The sequence below is a fragment of the Leptodactylus fuscus genome, chromosome 5 (assembly GCF_031893055.1).
Source record: "Leptodactylus fuscus isolate aLepFus1 chromosome 5, aLepFus1.hap2, whole genome shotgun sequence".
Classification (NCBI taxonomy): domain Eukaryota; kingdom Metazoa; phylum Chordata; class Amphibia; order Anura; family Leptodactylidae; genus Leptodactylus; species Leptodactylus fuscus.
Window position 1 is genome coordinate 117,199,070 of NC_134269.1, and position 22,953 is coordinate 117,222,022.

General features: G+C 39.6%; 2 protein-coding genes across 5 annotated transcripts in view; both read right to left on the reverse strand.

Annotated features, from left to right (window-relative positions):
- Positions 1–22,953, reverse strand: part of ATXN7L1 (ataxin 7 like 1) — a 488,131-nt gene that overhangs the window by 239,515 nt on the left and 225,663 nt on the right. The window lies entirely within an intron of this gene.
- SRPK2 (SRSF protein kinase 2) overlaps positions 1–22,953 on the reverse strand; it is a 121,369-nt gene that overhangs the window by 49,372 nt on the left and 49,044 nt on the right. The window contains exon 1 of one of the 4 annotated variants that reach the window (XM_075274110.1): positions 21,739–22,174. The exons of the other annotated variants lie outside the window; for them this stretch is intronic. Within the exon in view, the coding sequence (XP_075130211.1) occupies positions 21,739–21,776 (38 nt within the window). The 5' untranslated portion in view covers positions 21,777–22,174. Of the gene's footprint in view, positions 1–21,738; positions 22,175–22,953 lie in introns of those variants that run through there. 4 annotated transcript variants of the gene reach the window in all.

A 22,953-nucleotide genomic window follows, 5' to 3' on the forward strand; every position in this document is an offset into this window, starting at 1 on the left:
GGAGGCACACAGGGGGTTAATATGAGGGACATGATGGGGTTAACTGCTATTACTATGTTCCCCATGGAGTTACTAAGCTGCAACGCACATGACCAGACTTTTTATCTGCAATGGTGGATTTCCCCCCTTGGCTTATACTCAAGTCAATAAGTTTTCCCAGTTTTTTGTGGTAAAATTAGGGGTCTCGGCTTATATTCGGGTCGGCTTATACTCGAGTATATACGGTACATTTGTTGTCACTACGATAAAAAATATCAAACTTGCCACAGTTCATTGATATCAATTTTTTCTGATGACAAACCCCCTTTAAGTTCAGGTTAGCATCTGCAATCATTTGGGGAGGTGACCAAGTAATCATATACACAATTTGTGATATTAAAGCTGACAATGTAAACCTGCATGGATAGATAGATCCATGCTCTTCCGTCCGAACTCCGTAGGTGGGGTTGGGTTTCCGAGTGTTCATGCATATTAAGTCTCCCACACTGCTTCTAGGAATCTCCCTGATGTCACTACTGAAACATATACTAAAGTGTGTGATTCTGTGCGTTTATGGTGAATAGATAATAGGGATGTTTGTGAGTATATCTGTCCTTGGATGTTGCTATGGCAGGATCACTGCCCTCTCAGCTTCTTCAAGCTGTGGTCCAGAGCTTGATGTGAGGAAACAACAGAGTACAAGATACAAGTGTCAAATCCATGTCCAATAACGCATTTACGTTCACAAATGATCAGGGTGGTTTCAATGAACTCTTTCACTACCAATGACTAAGACATAGGGAACTGGGATGCACAGCTGTTTTGTGACCCAGGATTCTAGAAAATTCTAGCAGTGACTACCCATATGGGTGCCGTGGTAGTTACCTTTAGTGACTGTCACTTATGTAAAAAGGAAATCTGACTAAGGCCCATTTTTTAAAATCTACCATGAACCACAAAGGATAAAAAACAACAACTGATCAGCCTGTGTGTTCGACTGCAAATTAAAATGTGCTATTCTGATCCAGGAAAATGAATCAGAATAGGCCATGCCCTAAGACCAAGGATCCATGTGGAAAAAAAAAAACAAAAAAAAAAAAAAAACAGACATTCATGGGGCACCATGAGATCTGTGTGCAGTCTGAGTCCAGTCCATCAGAATCAGACAGCATGATGGTCACCATACTCGGAATACTTACGTCTGAATAGAGCCTAATACATGGCTTGGTGTATGCACTTCACAGAAGGGTTCATCTATCTCCAGATTTTTTTTTTTTTTTTAATTTTAGTTTAAAGGGCAATTCTGGCTAGGAACTTTCTATGTACATATATGCCGTTCTTATTTTATTCTTTCTGTACTCAGTGGGTCAGTGGTTAACACTGTTACCTTCAATTCAACTATCATCAAGGATAACATCTACATGGATTGGTATATATTTCCAACAAAACAACTTGTGAACTGTATTGCTTTATATGTGATTTCAGGCCGAGACGAAGCCGATTACTTCTAATACCTGTTCTTCCATGGCTGTTGTTATAGCAACACAATTCCTTTCCTGCAGCAGTGAAGCCTGCAACACATATGCAACACACATAACACACAAACCATTTCCTAGAAGTGATTGGGGAGGGGGGGGGGGGGGGTCCCCAATTCACTACAAAGACAACAAATGATAAATGTTGCTTCTACAAACAAGCAAGTAGACAAGAAACCCTTGACAGTAGTGATAGGAAATCTAGCTTATTTTGGAGATTAGATCCTTATGATGTAATTTATTCAGAAGAGGAGTTCACATCCTTCATTATTTCTCTGGCTTTGGGATACTGCTGCGAACATATACTCACCGGCCACTTTATTAGGTACACCTGTCCAACTGCTCGTTAACACTTAATTTCTAATCAGCCAATCACATGGCGGCAACTCAGTGCATTTAGGCATGTAGACATGGTCAAGACAATCTCCTGCAGTTCAAACCGAGCATCAGTATGGGGAAGAAAGGTGATTTGAGTGCCTTTGAACGTGGCATGGTTGTTGGTGCCAGAAGGGCTGGTCTGAGTATTTCAGAAACTGCTGATCTACTGGGATTTTCACGCACAACCATCTCTAGGGTTTACAGAGAATGGTCCGAAAAAGAAAAAACATCCAGTGAGCGGCAGTTCTGTGGGCGGAAATGCGTTGTTGATGCCAGAGGTCAGAGGAGAATGGCCAGACTGGTTCGAGCTGATAGAAAGGCAACAGTGACTCAAATAGCCACCCGTTACAACCAAGGTAGCCAGAAGAGCATCTCTGAACGCACAGTACGTCGAACTTTGAGGCAGATGGGCTACAGCAGCAGAAGAACACACCGGGTGCCACTCCTTTCAGCTAAGAACAGGAAACTGAGGCTACAATTTGCACAAGCTCATCGAAATTGGACAATTGAAGATTGGAAAAACGTTGCCTGGTCTGATGAGTCTCGATTTCTGCTGCGACATTCGGATGGTAGGGTCAGAATTTGGCGTCAACAACATGAAAGCATGGATCCATCCTGCCTTGTATCAACGGTTCAGGCTGGTGGTGGTGGTGTCATGGTGTGGGGAATATTTTCTTGGCACTCTTTGGGCCCCTTGGTACCAATTGAGCATCGTTGCAACGCCAAAGCCTACCTGAGTATTGTTGCTGACCATGTCCATCCCTTTATGACCACAATGTACCCAACATCTGATGGCTACTTTCAGCAGGATAATGCGCCATGTCAAAGCTGGAATCATCTCAGACTGGTTTCTTGAACATGACAATGAGTTCACTGTACTCCAATGGCCTCCACAGTCACCAGATCTCAATCCAATAGAGCATCTTTGGGATGTGGTGGAACGGGAGATTCGCATCATGGATGTGCAGCCGACAAATCTGCGGCAACTGTGCGATGCCATCATGTCAATATGGACCAAAATCTCTGAGGAATGCTTCCAGCACCTTGTTGAATCTATGCCACAAAGAATTGAGGCAGTTCTGAAGGCAAAAGTGGGTCCAACCCGTTACTAGCATGGTGTACCTAATAAAGTGGCCGGTGAGTGTAGATCTAGCCTGTTGAACTACGTCACTACTAGTTGCATGGATGAGTTAGAATTCTAGTAATCATCGGATATATTTAATATTTCTGACCATTATTAAAGTATTAATGTTTAATAAGGACGGTCACATCCAAGCACATGATGTCACTGACTCAATCTTGCACTCACCCTTCACTTAGGCTGTAAATTGAGCATAAATTACACCGCAACACAGCCCATAACCCCAAAACACACGCTGTTACCACTACTGAATTGGAAGTAGGCTCAGTACAAACCTCATTCACATATGCACATGTCTCTAACAATCAGAAGTAAACACACTTTAAGAAGATAATAGGATCATAAAGAAAAACACAAAATAACCATTAAATTTAACCATTTAATACTCATGGGGTTCAGTGTTATATGAAGAGAGACAAAAGGTAACACGATAAGTAGAGATGAGCGAACACTATTCGAAACAGCCGTTTCGAATAGCACGCTCCCATAGAAATGAATGGACGTAACCGGCATGCGGGGGGTTAAGCGGCCGGGTGCCGGCTGCTTCCATTCATTTCAATTGGAGCATGCTATTCGAAATGACCGTTTCGAATAGTGTTTGCTCATCTCTAATGATAAGAAAAACAGTTTTTTATTCCTTAAGGACGCAGCCCAAAAGTAGATTAGGGACAAGGCCTCATCTTTCAGGTGTCACTTTATATGGCAATAACTTTGAGACGCTTTAATGTGCACAAGTGATTTTGAGATTGTTTTTTCATGACACAATGTATTTCACGTAGCTGGTAAACAGTGATCAATATTTTTGTATTTATTTACAAAAAAAATAAATAAATAAAAATGAAATTTCATGGAAATTTGGAAAGAAAATATTTATCACAATTTTCAAAATATGAAATGTTCTGCTTATCAGACAGACAGTAATACCACCAAAATACATTAATATATAGTATCTACCATATCTCTGATTTATATCGGCATCATCTTTTAATTGTCCTTTAATTCATTTTGGACTTTAGAAGGCTTACAAGTGTAACAGCAATTTACAAGAAAACTTCTCAAAAAAAATTCTTAGGGCCTACTTCAGTTTTGAAGGGGTTTAGATATTAGTAACCCTCCATAAATTACCCCATTTTCAAAACTGCACCCTTCAAATAATTTTAAAAAAGCACTTCGGAAGGTTGTTAACGTTTAAAGGACAAAATGCATCTCACAGTTTGTTATGCAACTTTTCCAGAGCAAAATACCCCACACGTGGGTGTAAACTGATTTTTGGGCACACAGCAGTGCATGGAACGGAAGGGGCGGCACTTGAAAAGAAGATTTGGATGAAATAGTTTTAGAGTGCCGTGTCTCATTGACAGAGTCCCTAGAGTACCAAAATAATGGAAACCTTCCAAAAGTAATCCCATTTTGACCCGAGAGAATTTATCAAGGGGTATAGTAAACATTTTGACCTCACAGCAGTTTCACAGATTTTATTAAGTTGGGATGTGTAAATGAGAAATTACTAAAATGTCACATTATCCCCAAAGTTTTTGTCTTCACAAGGGGTCCAATAAACAGACCATTTAGTCCCAAATTTCTCATTTGTAAAAGGAGTTAACTAATCTCAAATTAAGCGAATGATATTCCCTAGGCTGTTGTTTGTAAAAGGTGTTGATGAAGAAAAAAAAAAATAAACAAAAACACACCACAATTTCTCCTGAACACGGGAATACCCCATATATGGTTGTTGAAAGAGCACCATTTGACTTTTGAAAGTCAGATTTTGTTGGAATAGTTTCCAGGTGCCATGTTGATATGCAGAGCCCCTAAAGTAACAATACAATGGAAAGCACCCAAAAGTGACCTCCATTTTAGAAACTACACCCCTCCATGAATTTCCCAACAGTTCTTACCAAAAATTAAACTACAAAGTGAAATTTGAAATTTTTAGAGAAATATGCCATTTCAGTGCCCAATATGTTGCGCCCACTTTGTGTTATCAAAGACATAAACTTAGGAGTTAGGGCTTTTTTCTGACATGCGTTTTATCCACCTCTTTGGATCAATTATTTTGATACATAATCTTTGACTGGTATTTATTGTGGTGTGATACTGCAAGGATCCTCTTTCTGTATGTGGGCTGCTCCTTGTATACAGTTATATGGTTTTTCCTATGTGTCCTAAGTATGTTTTTAATGGTGTATAACATAATAAAAATTGGATGTTTTTATTGGTATTTGTGATATTTTTTTATATATATATGTTGAGTGTCCTACCTACCTGGTTGTTCCAGTTTTGTTTGTTCTAGCTGTGTTGTCAAAGAGGGCTTATTACTCGAGAGTGATTATGTATTTATACACTTTATCTAACTCTCACGGCGTGCTATGTTTGTGTTGTATCCCACAAGTTAGGTCTGTTCACCTGGGACTAATGGGTGACAGAGAGATACAGTAGAACGGCAAATGCTTTCCTTCCACATTCTGCCACGGCAGAAAACTTAGGGCTAGTTCACACGTAGTTATTTGGTCCGGATTTTGAAGCGGGAAGCCGTGTCAGAATCCGGACCAAAATGCGGCTAGCTGTGACTGCCACGGCTTTCAACAGTCGCGGCTTTCCACTCCGGATTAGGCCCAAATGAATGGGCCTAGTCCAGAGGGATTGTCTTGACACGGACACCGCGTCGGTTTCTGCCGTGGAATCCGCATCAAGACAGTGCCGGTCGCTTCTTTTTTCCGCGAGCGGTGTTTTACCTTTTTAATTAAAGGAATTGACCGGCTCTCATTGAATTCAATGGGAGGCGTTTTCTTGACCTGGATTTTGACGTGGATTCTGCATCAAAATCCGGACCAAATAACTACGTGTGAACTAGCCCTAAGAGGCTGTCCGTCTAACTCTTCTTCATTTTCCATAGAGAATCTGATTTCCACCACATTTATCCGCAGATCTGAACATGGAGAAGCTTCAAGGTATAATTGGCCTGTACTAATCTACAACTGTGTTGATTCCATAACAATAATAACATAAAAAGCGCATTCATATTGAATTACTGGTGGAATCTCAGCTGATGCCGCAAGGATTTAGGATCGGAATCTGTGCTAAATTTGACATTATCTTGAATGAGTGAACAGAGAGTAGACTGTAATATTTCTTAAATTTTAAAGATGACCATTCACCACCTTTGCCTAGTCTAGGTCTTAGTAACGCTAGGTTCACACTAGCGTTCGGGTCTCCGTTTTGTCAGAGCGGGTCTGGCCGTGAGCGGTGGTGAGCGTTTTATGCTCTCCGCCGCAAAACCGTTTTTTTTAAATCGGGCACAGAGCATGTCCGACTCTGTGTCCGATTTAAAAAAAACGGTTTCGCGGCGGAGGGCATAAAATGCTCACCGGCGCTCACGGCCGGACCCGCTCTGACACCTTTCAAGCCCATTCAAATGAATCCTGCCTCTGTTTTGTGCAGGAAACGGAAATCTGCATGAACGGAGACCGGGCGCAGATGTGAATGAGCCCTAATAGATGATGCTCCACTGATTCTGGCACAGTGGAGCAGCATCCACTCATTATTCCTGAGCAATAAGTGCAGTTAGTTTTGGTGCTTGAGATGCTGTTTAGACTCTGTACTGTAAGGGTCCATTCATACGGAGTAAACGCGCACTCATTTTGGCAAAATACACGTGTTAAAAATACACGTGTAAAAATAAGACTCCCATTGACTTCAATGACTTTTTTTTACACGTGGAAAAAACATGTCAAAATACATGTCAAAAACACGCCAAAATACACGTGTAAAATGTCATTCAAGTCAATGGAAGTCTTTTTTTTACACATGTATTTTACCAAAATGAGCGCGCGTTTACTCTGTGTGAATGGACCCTTAGAATGGCAGTGTCAGGCAGGAGCAGGCAAGGAGTGCGATTCTGAGCTCTGACACTGTTCACCTCTTATTGGAGCTCTGAATCATAGCCCACTACCTGACACTGCCCTTCTGACATTGCAGAGCTTAAATAGCACATCAGCCATCAAAACTTGTTGCTTTTATTTGTTGCTCAGGAATGGTGGGGGGCTAGAGAAGAAATTCCAAGTGTGCTGGAATCAGTAGAGCTATAACTTGTAACAGATGCTAAACAGGAGTCGTGGAGCTAGTCAAAGGTTCTTTTTAAAGGAATGAAACTGAAGCAAAGCACATTGCTCATGCGATCCATATATTCATACATATTTGCAAATGTTTATATAATTATCATAATACAGATTTTCCCTAAGTTCACTAAATATACTCCTCATAAATCAAATAGTTCCTGTATGGACTTTGTAGAGGATGGCTAGCAGACCATGAAGTACTGTTCAGTTCATTAGAAAGTGAAGGCAAATTTAGAAACGACATCATTTCAGTGATTTATTGGTACATATTATCAAGGCAAGCAGCTAAAAATAAAAGGAAAAGATGGAAAAAAAATTAAACTGCACTATTAAATACTTTATGGCCTGTGCAGGATGGTCATGCTGAATTATCGGATAGTTTTTTATCTGACATTTGGTGACAGAGAACTTCATGATGTCACCTGACAAAATCTTGGCTTCAAAACTTAGCAAGTTCTCTAAAAACTCAGATGATATGCAAAACCACAATGGTTATTGGTTAAAGCAGCCAAATTCTAAAGGCTTTCCATGCATTTAAGTTTTATTAAATAAATTGGTATAAACTGAAGTGAAAGGAACCACAATTGACACACTTTTAGGGAATATTCTTGGGTTTCATCAACAAAGCGCAGATAAAATCATACAAGGTTAGCAAACAAAAACAATCCATGTCCTTTAACAATGACTAACCTAATTTTCATTATAGAGTTCAACTGTGTGTACAAACTAATGAAACCATGTAAATAAATTGGACAGACATGTAAGGATGAACCGAACACCATAAAGCTTCAATGACATCCAGAGTTTAGTAGCTATGACAACAGGCCGAGCCAATCACACAGATCAAGTATATGTCACGGCTTGAATCCTCTGGCTGATAAAGAATAGGACCTGAACTAGAACAAATGAATTGCTGAACACTATTCTAGGGTAACCAGTCTGCAAGACTTCTCGAATGGAAGACGGCAGCTTTTTTCTATACAATTTTAAATAACATAAGAGTATAATGCCCCAAGATAAAAACATACCCCTAGGAATTACACACCGTCAAATAGCTCAGTAAAAAGGAACTGTGTAGCCCTGCCATAGAAATGTTACCTACATGATCGTGAACAGACGTTTCAGAATGATTAAAGCTCTGGTTAGTATGTGTTCACATCGGGGGCAGAAAAGACTGACATTCTATAAAGGACTGCACATATCTGAACAAGTAAAGTCACAAGGACTGCAACTCTGTAAGCTTGAGTGCGTCAGCTGTCCCTATGGGCAATGAGGAGAAGGATGTAACAAACCATATTAGGCAGCACATCCGGAAGCAGTTGAGATCAGAAATGCTTCGGTCTCATTGGAGAGGTTATACACATACAGACATGTCTTAACAGTTGCAATACTCGCTCTGCTGACATTCTTCAGAGCATGTGCCATAGAAATCAAAAGCAAACACAATGTACAAAGTAAGCAGTGACCTAGAATCCAGCATGCAGATTTTTTCTTTACCGTCATAAGCAAATATTCATTTTTTTTTTTTTCAAAATACATACTGGTCTCATCAACAAATACATATTACATACACAAGTAGGGGTTTCTTAACCTGTTTATATGTTACATCAAATGGATACAATTAGTAGAAAAGAAATTAAAAATCATCCAAACGTATCTTGCGCCCTAACCTGCAGTTTTTATGGGCCAAACATATAGCAAGTGTTTCCTTTTAGCCATTTTAACTCATATTTGACCGGATAAAATAGAAAACTAAGCTAAAAGGCTTAGACTATCACACTTTTGAAAGTGGTATCCCCACTTCAGACATTTATGGAATATTCACAAAATATGATATAATATATACTGTGTTTCTCCAAAAATAAGCCCTACACCGAAAACAAGTCCTAGCTAGATTTTCCAGTTTCTTTTAGAGTAGGCTTGAAATATCAGCCCTAGTCTAAAAATAAGCCCTATCTAGTTTAACACCTTCCCAACATCTATTGTGCTATTACAGCAGATGCCCGGTCCTTAAAGAGGACCTTTCATCAGATCGGGCACAGGCAGTTTTATATACTGCTGGAAAGCTGACAGTGTGCTGAATTCAGCACACTATCAGCTTTCCCGATCTGTGCCCTGGGTAAAGCGCTATCGGTCCCGGTACCATAGCGCTTTACAGTCAGAAGGGCGTTTCTGACACTCTGTCAGGAACGTCCTTCTCCCCAGCAGCGCCTATCGCGCTGTAGTGTGAGACTGGGGAGGAACGCCCCCTCCCTCTGCTCACAGTACTCGTCCATAGACAAGTATTATCAGGAGAGGAGGGGGCGCTTATACCTGTGGGCCTTATCAACCAATCCCAGGAACCCATGGGTCTTTACATATCCACACAGATCTCAGCCCAGCGCCTGAAAAATACAGGATCTCAGCTAGCTGGTTCCTGCCACAGAAACTGGATTCTGCTGGACTCTCATTTAATGACCTTGGTCTGTTTACAAACTTCATTATTAGGCTGCTTTCACACGGAGTAACGCGCCGCTCATTCTGACACGTAAACCAGTGTCAGAGTGAGCACAGTAGAACAGAATCCCATTGACTTCAATGGGTTCGGTCTTACGTACACTACCCATTGAACTCATTGAGAGTTTTTTTTTTACCTATTGCTTTTAATGTGATACACGCGTAAGACCGAACCCACTGAAGTCAATGGGATTCTGTTGTACTGTGCTCACTCTGACACGTGTTTACGTGTCAGAATGAGCGAAGCGTTACTCCGTGTGAAAGCCCTGTTCTATAGTCCTCCCTTGTATGACCTCTGCATATCAGCCAGTGAACCTGTGCTGCCAGTCCTGAACTGTAGGCTTGTTTTTGACTTTGCTATTTGCCGCATATCTCTCGCCTGTGTCTGCCTATTCTTTGCCTGATCACTGGTGTTCACTCTGGCTATGGTCAGCCGCTGTCTACACTGAGACCTGGTAGTCTCCAAACACCAAGCTACATAGAGAATGCTCTTGGGAGTGGCCCAAAGCCAAAGCAGTTAGGTGGCACAGTGGGTCCACATCCCGCTGTTCATTCCAACCCCTACGACAGCAATATCTGGAAACAGGAGTATTTTTATAATTCCTTTAGAACAGTTCTTTATTATTATTATTACTTTATGTGATTTAACAGGAGAAATGTAAAATTTAACCAATGGACACTACAAATATTCCCTTTTTTTTGGCTATTGAAAATCCAGTTACAGGGATAGGCAATGAGCATGAAAGGATCTCAAACACCTAAAACAAGCAGCATACATGTCTATGGATAAAAAACAAACAAACAATCAACAGCTTAGATTAAACTGATACTTTGCTGCAGTGGGTAACCTCTTTTTAAGTGGGTTAGCTTTATGATTTTCGGGTCCCTAAGCAGATCCAAAGAACGGAAAGCCGAACATTAGTATGAACCTAGCATAAAAACAGTGGCACAGATTTACTACTGTGGTTAGGACTAGAATACTAGCTTAAACATGGCACATTTTGGTGCAATGTGGCACACGGAGAGCTAAATTTTTTTCCACTTGCTAGACATCTGGATTGCCAGAAAAGGGGGCATAGTTTAAATGTGCCAAAAATGTATTACAGCATTGTGCTGCAAAATTCTGGCTCTAAAGTAAGCCAACTAAAAGGTGTTATAAACGTAGACTAGACAGACTAGAGATACACCATATTTGTTTTTCAGCATCCGCCGCTGTGATAAATCTGACAGACTGCCTAAGTTTACACTGTGTAGCTATTTGTAAATCTGGGCCTGTGTCCTTATATTACATAACTGTGCATATTTTTTATTTATTTATTTTAAAACAACAGAGTGAGTTAGGGTGCATTCACACTGAGCATACACTCAGCTCATTCTGAACGTAAAACACGTTCAGAATGGGCGCGTACAAAGCAGATCCCATTGCTCTCTATTGGAGCCGGCATACGTGCGCTCCCCATTGAAATGAATAGGAGGCTTTTTCCCCCTATTGCTTTCAATGTGATACACGCGTATCACATTGAATGCAATAGAGGGGGGAAAAAAAGCAGCCCATTCATTTCAATGGGGAGCGAACGTATGCCGGCTCCCATAGAAATGAATGGGATCTGCTTTGTATGCACTCATTCTGAACGTGTTTTACGTTCAGAATGAGCTGAGCGTATGCTCAGTGTGAATGCACCCTTATGATGTAATTTATAAAACAAGTTTAGTTTTGTTGCAATTTATTTCCTAAACTCCAAATACAAAATCAGTGATCATAGCTCCCATATGCTGCAGCTCTCAAGTTCTTATAAGCCAATGTTCTAGAATACCTTTAAGGCCGGGGTCTCATGTTGTGAAAACTAAGTGTTTTGGCGGGGACAATAAGGTTAAGCATACTCTGAATGATAACAGAGAACAGAATGGATGTTATCTACACCTACTGTGTTCCTTCTCATATCCCACAGCAAGTAGCGAAATATCATTGGCACAGGAAGAGTAGCGCACATAAACAATGCTACAAGTGGACAGAGCGGTGTAGTGTTAGGTATTGTTGTTGTAAGTATTATGAGGTCACGACATTTCCTCCAAAACTGTTCCAAGTCTTACCAGAATTACAATGCACATACAGGGCTGGTTCACATGGTCATATTTAAAATCTTTGTTTTTCCATTTTATTCTAAAACAATAGCAAGTCCTGCACAAGAAAAAGAAAATATGGGGAAAACACATAGCAAATCAGGCCTGGTTCACCTCTGCGCTTGGTATTCTGTTCGGGGAGTCCACATGGGAACCCCCCCGAACGCAATAGTGAATGCATTGACAAGCGTGAGCTTATGAAAGCACACAGACCCCATAGACTATAATGGGGTCCATGTGTTTCCTGCACGGTGTCCGCACAAGCCATGTTGAGAGGGAAGTAGTTCATGAAGCAGTTAAAAAAAAAAAAAAAAAAAAAAAAAAAAAAAAAAGTGGTAAGAGTCTTACCATGTCTAGTAACCTACACCAAATTTATCAAACCGTGCAATTTCTCCTGGTCTTCTTTAACTATCCTGTCTAACTTAGGGACTGTACTAATAATACAAAAATGTCAAATTGTACAAATTCATACTTTATAAGGGTGCCATTGAATATTCTGTATAATATACTGAGAAGCTGGAAAGAGAAAATCAAGCCTTGGGTGAAATTGGAGAAGAACTGAGTTTGCACGAGTTTCTTATGTGATTTGTTTTTACGGTGTTCACCATGCAGCCAAAGTGACAGGTCACCTGTATTCTATGGATTGGTACGACTCCGGAGATATCAAATTTGTGTAGGTGTTTTTTGTTTTTTTAAAAAAAGAAAGTTTTAAAAGGGAGTCTATCACTGGCTATAGTTGCTTTGTTAAAAATCTATATTTGCATAGCCTTTAAAAAGGCTATTCCAGGCATACCTTTTATTCATTAAAGGGGTATTCCCACGTCGCATACTCACCAGTCTTCACTGCTGTAAAATCTTCTTTCTTCCTGGTTTCTTGCATCATTTGGTGGGTGGGGTTTCACATGCAACCTGCTGTTTAGCTCCACCCCCAAATTAGTGTGTAGCTCCTCCCACCACATAGCGTGATCCTATGGGGCGGCTGAAGGGCCTGTGATGTCATCAAAGGTCCTTAAACACTATATGCACAATATTGGACTATGAAGTACAGGCAGGAGCAACTCCATTCTGTGTTACATACCGAGACTGCCTGTTTCTGCCATAATGAACACAATTGAATTAGCTAGCCTGATAACTGGGAGAACAGAAGATGTTCAGAAATGAAAGCAGCTCCCCTCCCCTATCTGAGTGCAGGACCTAGGTCACTTGGTGTAGACACAGGAATAGCTAGATACACAGGCTTGCTCCTCCCTCCCCCCCCCCTGAGAGCAGCAGACACATCACTTGAGCAGATAAGTCAAGGGCTGTGTCAACAATGAATTGAATAAAGTAAGATAGTGGACAAACAAAGCAGTTCTGCTGAAGCAGTGTATTTAGGAAAAGTCTTACATCCACATTAACAAGCAGTATAGATAGGATCCTTGTGATGGGACAACCCCTTTAATTCTCCCAGCCATTATTGAGGTAGCCAGCTTTTATTGATTATGCTAATTATCCCACACTGAGCACCAGGAAGTCTTTGTGATGTTCTCGAAGCACCGCCCATGTGATATGTGTAAAGGGGGAGGTGAGAGCAAATTGTACTTCAAAATGGTACCATTTATTATTCTGTGTAAAGTACTGGGAAGAAGGAAAAATTCTTAAAGAGTTGGAATTGAAAAAAAAATGCAGAACCACTATACTTTTCCAAGTTTTGTTTTTACAGCTTCCACTATGCGGTAAAAATGCTATGTTTGCTTGATTCTCTGTGTTGATACGATCAGGGTGATACCACATTTATATAGTTTTTTTTCAGGTTTAAAAAACGTTTAAAAAAAATGTAAGTTTTGAAGAAAAATTAAATTTCTTTCAATCACCATATTCTGACACCTGTAGGTTTTTTGTTTTTTTTTAATCAGTGCACAGAGGTGTGTAAGGAGTCTTTTCTTGCGGGACAATATTGTATTGGTACCTAGGGAATTATGAAGTTTTGATCATTTTTTATTTCATTTCTTTTTAGGGAACAAAATGGGAAAAAAAACCTCAATTCAGCCATTTAGATTTTTTTCATTGCTACACCGTTTCCTGTATGGAACAAATGTTTTTTTTTATATTTTAATAGTTTGGGCATTGTTGGACTATATATACACTCACCGGCCACTTTATTAGGTACACCATGCTAGTAACGGGTTGGACCCCCTTTTGCCTTCAGAACTGCCTCAATTCTTCATGGCATAGATTCAACAAGGTGCTGGAAGCATTCCTCAGAGATTTTGGTCCAAATTGACATGATGGCATCACACAGTTGCCGCAGATTTGTCGGCTGCACATCCATGATGCGAATCTCCCGTTCCACCACATCCCAAAGATGCTCTATTGGATTGAGATCTGGTGACTGTGGAGGCCATTGGAGTACAGTGAACTCATTGTCATGTTCAAGAAACCAGTCTGAGATGATTCCAGCTTTATGACATGGCACATTATCCTGCTGAAAGTAGCCATCAGATGTTGGGTACATTGTGGTCATAAAGGGATGGACATGGTCAGCAACAATACTCAGGTAGGCTTTGGCGTTGCAACAATGCTCAATTGGTACCAAGGGGCCCAAAGAGTGCCAAGAAAATATTCCCCACACCATGACACCACCACCACCAGCCTGAACCGTTGATACAAGGCAGGATGGATCCATGCTTTCATGTTGTTGACGCCAAATTCTGACCCTACCATCCGAATGTCGCAGCAGAAATCGAGACTCATCAGACCAGGCAACATTTTTCCAATCTTCAATTGTCCAATTTCGATGAGCTTGTGCAAATTGTAGCCTCAGTTTCCTGTTCTTAGCTGAAAGGAGTGGCACCCGGTGTGGTCTTCTGCTGCTGTAGCCCATCTGCCTCAAAGTTCGACATACTGTCCGTTCAGAGATGCTCTTCTGGCTACCTTGGTTGTAACGGGTGGCTATTTGAGTCACTGTTGCCTTTCTATCAGCTCGAACCAGTCTGGCCATTCTCCTCTGACCTCTGGCATCAACAACGCATTTCCGCCCACAGAACTGCCGCTCACTGGATGTTTTTTCTTTTTCGGACCATTCTCTGTAAACCCTAGAGATGGTTGTGCGTGAAAATCCCAGTAGATCAGCAGTTTCTGAAATACTCAGACCAGCCCTTCTGGCACCAACAACCATGCCACGTTCAAAGGCACTCAAATCACCTTTCTTCCCCATACTGATGCTCGGTTTGAACTGCAGGAGATTGTCTTGACCATGTCTACATGCCTAAATGTACTGAGTTGCCGCCATGTGATTGGCTGATTAGAAATTAAGTGTTAACGAGCAGTTGGACAAGTGTACCTAATAAAGTGGCCGGTGAGTGTATATATATATATATATATATATATATATATATATATATATATATAGTTATTTTAATTAACACTTGTTTTTACTCCCCCTAGAAGGTTTGAACATGCGAGCTTTAGAATGTTTGTGCCATGGATTACAATAAGGCATGTTGCAGTAGTTACATTACTATGGTAGGCCACCCACGTGCTTTCCATATATTTTACATTCCTTTTCAAGCCACTCCTGAATAACGTAAACAAAAAAATAAATAAATAAATACAAAAGAAACTAGTGCAAAATCTGCAACAAAAAACCGACGTGTTTCCATGAGGCCTTAGCTCCACTGTGCATGGAAAATCTTAAGGCTGTCAGGCCATTCAAAGAACTGCAGCTGGCCCCATGAAGGGCATCAGTAAAGGACGTCAGTCAGCAATGTAATGGACAATACCTTGTAGTGCTCCTTACACACTCTCCAAATACAAACCTTTGTTATTTAGCACTGTAGCTTCTGGAGGAAAGGTGTTTAAAGTATGGTGGGTGGAGCTGGGCAGCAGTTACAAGAGGTAATCTACAGTGCAGAGCAAAGCTAGGTTCACACTAGAGTCCGGTTCTACGAAGCTTGGATCCGCATGGGGACCCTATCTGCTTAAAAAGTGGTTACCAACAGATCTCATAGACTATAATGGGACTTGCAGAAATTTTCTTTGCTGATTTTAGGCGGAATCTGCAGCAGATTCTCCTATAGAGACTACACCACAAATGAGAATCCAGCTTAGAAATGCCCCAAAAGCCCTTTTAACCTAATTTGCATATGCATAAAGCAGCAATCCCCACAATCATAATGCAATGGCATATAGCTAGAATATACCATCACTTCACATAATTGGAATACCTCTTTAACAAGTGATGCAAATTATGTGCACCACAACATCCTTTTAGCTGTTTCTTTTGTTTCCTGTTTTTGCAACTTTGTATGTATTGTACAGAACATTAAAATTTAATGAGCAGAAAATTATGTAATAGCACCTGTATACCTTTCTGCCCTTCCTACTTGAATGTAAGAAGTGGTATGCATGCTAAATTGCTAAACAAATCACAAACAGGTATAGGCGCTGACACCCGTGCCAGGTGTCTGTCTGGCACAAATCTGGCAAAAACTGCAAGAAGCAAAAACTTGCAAAAAAAAAAAAAGGAGCAGAGACACCCAATGCAACCTATTATAGTGAATGGGGTCCCTTCAGCTCTGTTCATGTTCATCATTCTTGGGATCAGTATTTGTTTGTTTTTTCCGTTCTTCTGGACCAGAATGACGGAATTGAAAGAACAGATGTGAACATGGCCATAGGTATCATTACCATTCAGTAACCAATTACCGTATATACTCGAGTATAAGCCGAATTTTTCAGGACAGTTTTTGTGCTGAAAAAGCCCCCCTCGGCTTATACTCGAGTCAAGCAAAAAAAATAAAAATAAAAAAAAATTATTTTTTGGGGGAGGGGTGGTCTATGACTGGCCGCAATAGTAATGTATAGAATCTCCCATAAAATAGTGAAGGAAAAAAAAATCAAAAAAGCTTTAAAATAAATAAATAAATAAATATATATATATATATATATATATATATATATATATATATATTATAAAAATAAAGTAAATACAAGTTTTAAATCCCTCCTTAATAGGAGCTCTGCAGATACCCTATATTCAGCCAGGCTGAATTCCAAGTAGGGGGGCAAAAAAAACTCAGTCCTCAAGCTTAGGGAAGGGGCAGAAAGACAACCAAAACACCCCCTCCCCTTTCCAAGCATCTACTGCACCCAAAAACTCAGACCATTTTAATTTTTGAAATTGTCCAGTAGCTGCTGCATTTCCACCCCTAGGCTTATACTCGAGTCAATAAGTTTCCCAGTTTTTTGTGGTAAAATTAGGGGGGTCAGCTTATATTCAGGTCGGCTTATACTCAAGTATATATACAGTACATCACTTTGAAGCAGAGTATTTTTCTAACTGTACAAAGCACTCCCAGAATGCAAAGGCTACTATTATTTTACAGGCTGGCCTTTCATAAACATATTTTATAATAAGTATGAATGATTAATGATAAAATAAAAGCACTTTGATATTTAGGAGCTATAGTTTAGCTGAGATCTTGGCTAATCTCAAAAGACAGTATGCTAGCAATGATACCAACATTTTACACGAGATAAAATTACCTGCATAAACCACAATAGACTGCACTATAATCTACAAAAGTATGGCCAACAAGTTGGTCTGTTTCAGTGCCGTGTCCTATGGTTCTGGCTTCATAAACGCATGACGCTTGGTGCTAGATTACCCTGCACACTGGGTCTGTGTGTTCTCAGGTAATGGACGTTGTGCATCGTGTGTAATTATTATGCATATATGAAAGACAATAGTTTAGATGGAACCAGGAAAGACAAATTTCACTGTATAAAAAAAGCTGGTTGCATTTATAAGCAATAAGATGCCCTATCTGTCATGTTTCCGTTATGTTATTTGAACTATGAATTCAACGTGGGAAAACATGCAGCAATGACAAATACACTAGTAAATGCAAGTAGTTCTTGGAAGTTTCCTAAAAGTAGAATAAAAATGGCAACCACAATAATTGCAAAACTACATACACTAAAATGCTGCTAAACTTGTGGTTTTTATACTGTGGTTGTGGAGCCACATGAAAATGCAAAGTGTGAACAAGCAGCCTGCGTGCAAACTGACAGCAACAGCTTTGAACAAGTAAAAGCACTTACAATAGTTGTCAATTCTATGCGCCAAGACAGAAGAGTTCCAGCATAGCTCACTGTGAACAATAATGATTTAATAAATATGCGCAGAACGTTTCTGCATGCTGACATTAGTAGTCTCCAAGTATACATAAAACATAATATATATCATATATGACATGTTAGCTCATTTTACAATAGAAGAAAAATGCCAGGAAAATTGCTTACTTATTTGTACTCCTAGCAGTGATGGGTCAAGCAGTATAACACTAGATAAACAAGACTAGACTAGACCTGTACACTACCATGGCCAGAATACATTTTCTATATGGAGGTTAATGTTGAACTTCCAAAAATATAGGATTAGGATATATACTGTTATTCAGTGTTCTATTAGCCCTTGCCCTTCAAACACAGTTGTTCTTTCCTATGTCACCAAAGAGCTTATACTGTACATATCAACTTTGTTATACTGAAGTTGAGCCCAAAGTAGTCACAGCAGCCCTCACAGTACAGTGTCCTATATAGCCACAATATGAGTCACTTCACCCCTAAAGAAGACTCACAGCAGTCTTAATACGCCTAATCTAAACTTCACAATTTAACTAGTAGGGGCAGTGCAGTTTCAAAGTAACCTCCCAGAGTGACTCACTGCCAGTTACTATACCCAACACCCTCTGCTGGTAGGAAGCTACAAGCAAGATGCATTTGCCTGTGGCTTCCTGCTCTGTATCCACCTTGGTAAAAAATAAATAAATAAACACACACACACACACACACACACACTATATATATATATATATATATATATATATATATATATATATTTATATTATTAACTGCAGCAGTGTTTTCCTCTGCCCAGCAGGGGGTTTCTGACCACTTTTGAGAGGCTGGACCGGTAGGTTGTCATTATTAGGTGTAAGCCTCCAGCTTCTGAATTCATGTATGGATGATAAAAGATGGTTACTGACTCACATTTTATGAGTTGTCATGGTAACTGGGTTTTGTCCACCCTTAATTACATATAGTCAGGTATGACACTGGCCACAATATGTGTTGCCTTTTCATACAGTTACTAAACATCATTACTGAAAAAAAAATCTATTGAAAGTTACAATTTAAAGCAAAATAAACCTCAAAATATTACTTCCTATTACCACCTATATTGAATATAAACAAGTCACAAAAATAAACACTACGGAAAAGATCAGGAATAAGTTGAGATACAGTAAAGATGTTACCATTTAATATTTCTCAAGCTAGGTTCACATCTGCGTTCGGTTCCCCAAGTGAACCCAAAGAACAGAAAACCGAAGAACATAAACCCATTCCGCTTAAAAAGTAGTTACCTGCGGTCCCCGAAAAATGCAGATTTTTAAAGCGGGCTCAGGACGGTAACCCCGAAAGTAGGTGTAAACCGAGCCTGACTGTGGTATCCAGTTATACAATTTATATATAATATAGATAATCCAACAATCAAGAACATCCCACAATTTTTAACCTCATTTTTGGTCACCCTTGGATTTTTGAAACCTGCTAAAGAAAAAAACAAAACACAAAACCATTTCCTATGTATTTGAATGGGTTTTCCACAACCCTGTTCACATGCTATGGAAAATTTCTAAGTAGGTTTCCGCCAATGAAGAGGAGGAATATCAACAGCAGAAATAAGTGGAATGCCACTCATTTAGTTTGTAAATACAAGATTAGCCTCACTGAATTCAATGGGACGAAGATTATAGTCACATCTGAGATGAGTGTCTATACGGCGCAGACTCTTTAGGAGCCCAACTTTTTTCTTGGTTTATTTATTTTAAAAAAATAAAATAAAATAAATAAAAAATAAAAAAGGATAACCAACAGGTGCCATTATAGTTAATGGGTTCCCTTGGGAGCCATTTTTTTTTTTTTTTTTTTTTTTTTTTATAAATTATTTATTTATGGTATATTGATAAAACAAACAATACAAAACCAGGCAGGCCAAAACAAAACAGGCCTGGAAATACTGGAGGTTAACAGGGAGCACCGGCAATGTAGTAGGCCAAAAATACAACATATAGAGCAAATCCCCAATAAAAGTCAAATAACAATGGCAATGCCAAGAAGGAGAAGAGGGAAAGGAGAAAGAAAAGAGGAAAAGAGAGAAATGGAGGGGGGAGACCCTCAGGATCCATTTGTGTCCCTCAATAATTCCATGGTCAGTTGGACCATTTTTCCATTCTTCTGGATCTCCGACAGACCACAAGAACAGACATCCCAATGCAGATGTGAACATAGTGAAAATCTGGGGCTTATCTAAAGCACATTTGATGCACAACTACATCAACTCCACAATAAAAACCCAGAGCTTCAATTTCGGTCATGGAAAAAAAAAAGTCAGCTTTTAATCCAACGCATGACCATACTAAAAGTATCCTTTTATTGTTAAATTAATTTATTCAATTAAATTTCCCTTAAATTTTTAATACAAGACTGTCATATGAGCAAGCAAAGCTAGTAGTGCACTTTCTGAACATTTATTCCTAGGTTCCTTTCCACGTGGGGTATTTTAAGAGGTCACAGAAGGACACAATAATGTTAAATTTCAAAAAAAATTATTTGTTGAAGAGCATTTCTTTGATAGTATCATTCACCTGAATAAGGCTTGTAGAAACCTGTATGCTTGCATCCAGAACCAACCCCCAAGCTACTTCCCCACACCACCCCACAAATCCCTCCCAGGTAAGTGGAACTCATTTTCAGTCTAAGAACTTTCTGATTCAAATCTGCCACATATATCCTAAATAAAGTTACACAGCATGGTATATATTTATATATATTTTTTACAAGTGGAGTTAAAGGCCAGAAACTTCTCTTGAAGGTAAAGTATAGGTCTTTTTAGTCTAACGTGCACCATTTTTAGTTATTTTAATGAGAAAAAAATGTATGCTTTCATTTATCTAAATAAAACATATTTAGAATGTAATAATGTCGGGGGGGGGGGGATATATATATATATATATATATATATATATATATATATATATATATATATATATAGTAGTATAATGTAGAGGACAAAAATACACGTACATATCTGTGGACATAGCCATGGTAACCACAATAATAATAAGAAAAAATCTGTTTATATTACCATTATTTATATTACGTGCAGAAAAAAACGGGATATAATACAGAGGAGAAATACAATTTGTGATCCACACTGTTATTACACCTTCATATAGTAAAACCAATTAAAAAATTATGCATCGCAATAATATACACAGTATATTATTTATGATTTATGTTACTTGCTGTTTTACCTAAATTGTCAGTTCTTGAGTCACCTCTAGCAGTGTATTTTTATGATACTGGTAACATGAATGGAATTAGCACATAGAGGGCATCCCAAGTACCAATTGAGATGATCTATAACATGACATTTCTTACAAATGCATTCATCTAATCAGACTGAGGAATGTCTCGGCAGAAGACTATTTATCACGTATGTGCTGAGGTAACAAAATGCTTGCAGTGTATGTGCTACATTCAAAGAATTGTCAAACTGCCTCCATAATAGTATATGTGTCTAACCTATCTAGGCTAGCAAATTCAGTGCAATATGTAACGGGCACTCCCTACATGCTGCCTGCATTTTATATAAGCATTCTTTAGTTCAGCATCTGAGACAGACAGAGGGTACAGCAAAAGACACTGATGTGCAGCCAAGACAGTCGGTGACCATACAATGAATACCAATCGCATAAACATCTACAGTAGCACAATGCTGATTTTTCATGGCCAAGCACTAGCTATCTGCTCCATACAAATCAATACTATTTGTTTGGCTAAAGCTACAGTCAGGATGGCACCATATAGGTGCCAGTGTTCAGCACCTCCTGCGTTGTAAATTCCCCAGGCAAACATGTACCTTTCTGAAGAGGACGACTTCTCGGAGTTAACTGACATCAGCAGCTCAATCTTCTACTTGGTTTCTGGAAAAATCAGAAAATATTCCCCACCAGGATTGTCTGCTGTGTCTTGACTTGTCAAAGGAAACACAAAGATACGTGTGATCAGGAGCTGGAGCGCAATCCTTTCTAGAGACAGAAAAGGCCACTGAATCGGTGGCATCCACGGAAAGAAAACTAAAAAAAAATAAAATAAAATAAAACCACAAAAATGGAAAGCTTAATTCACTGGTGCTTTTCAGAAAAAGAAAGCTCCAGAGGCATCAGGCCTGGCTGAACTATACACATGACTGTTTATGAAAGCAGGAAGTACCATTCCTTTCAAGCACGGGGGTGTTCCTAAGCACAGAATGAAAGGGCTGCGTTAAGCAGCAGCTCCCTGCTAACTGAATGGCTGGAGATGTGGGTACATGTCTTCTCTCGCCAGCTCGCTTTTTTTCTTCCTGTCATGCAAAATGCTGTTAGCAGAATGTAAAAATCAGGCCAGTCTGAAAAAACATAGATCCCAGAAACCAGATATGGTAGATGGAGGTTATTAAAAGCAGACTCCTTCCAAGACTGGTTTATATGGTTTGAAGGAGAAACCTTTCCCATGCAGATGTCAGAACAGGCGTGCGTTTGGTGCTTCTGGCTTCTTAGATTTCCTGTGGCCACCCCTCACACAATTACGTAGTGCTCAGAGCCAAAGAACAGCAACACCCATCAGCAGAGCTTACATGTTGTTATATAGCAGTGGACAGAAAGGAAAAATGTCCAGTCTGAATCAGGGCACACTGACAGGGGCACAGGACTGCTGCTCCTAACAGCCCACTGCCAGGGTATGAGGAGGGCACATTGGCATTTGTATTTTCATCCCCAAAGAATTCAAGGTTATGACAAAGAAGCAGCAAAGCTTCCATTTTTTTTTTTTTTTTATAGACCCTGTGCAGCCTGCAGAATAACACATCCCTCACAATGTGAGAATCATTAGCTTAAGGCTAATGACAGTGACTAATTCACAGCAGACAGAAAAGCTATTCAGAGCTGTTGTCTATGTCAATGCCAACCGTGCACATATTAATGGGAGACTGCTATTAATGTGGCATCTTTTTCTACGATACAACCAAAGACGAGTGGTAGTGAAGGTGAATGGTTTATGAAAGCAATGGAATTCATTAGGCAGAAAAATAATCCGA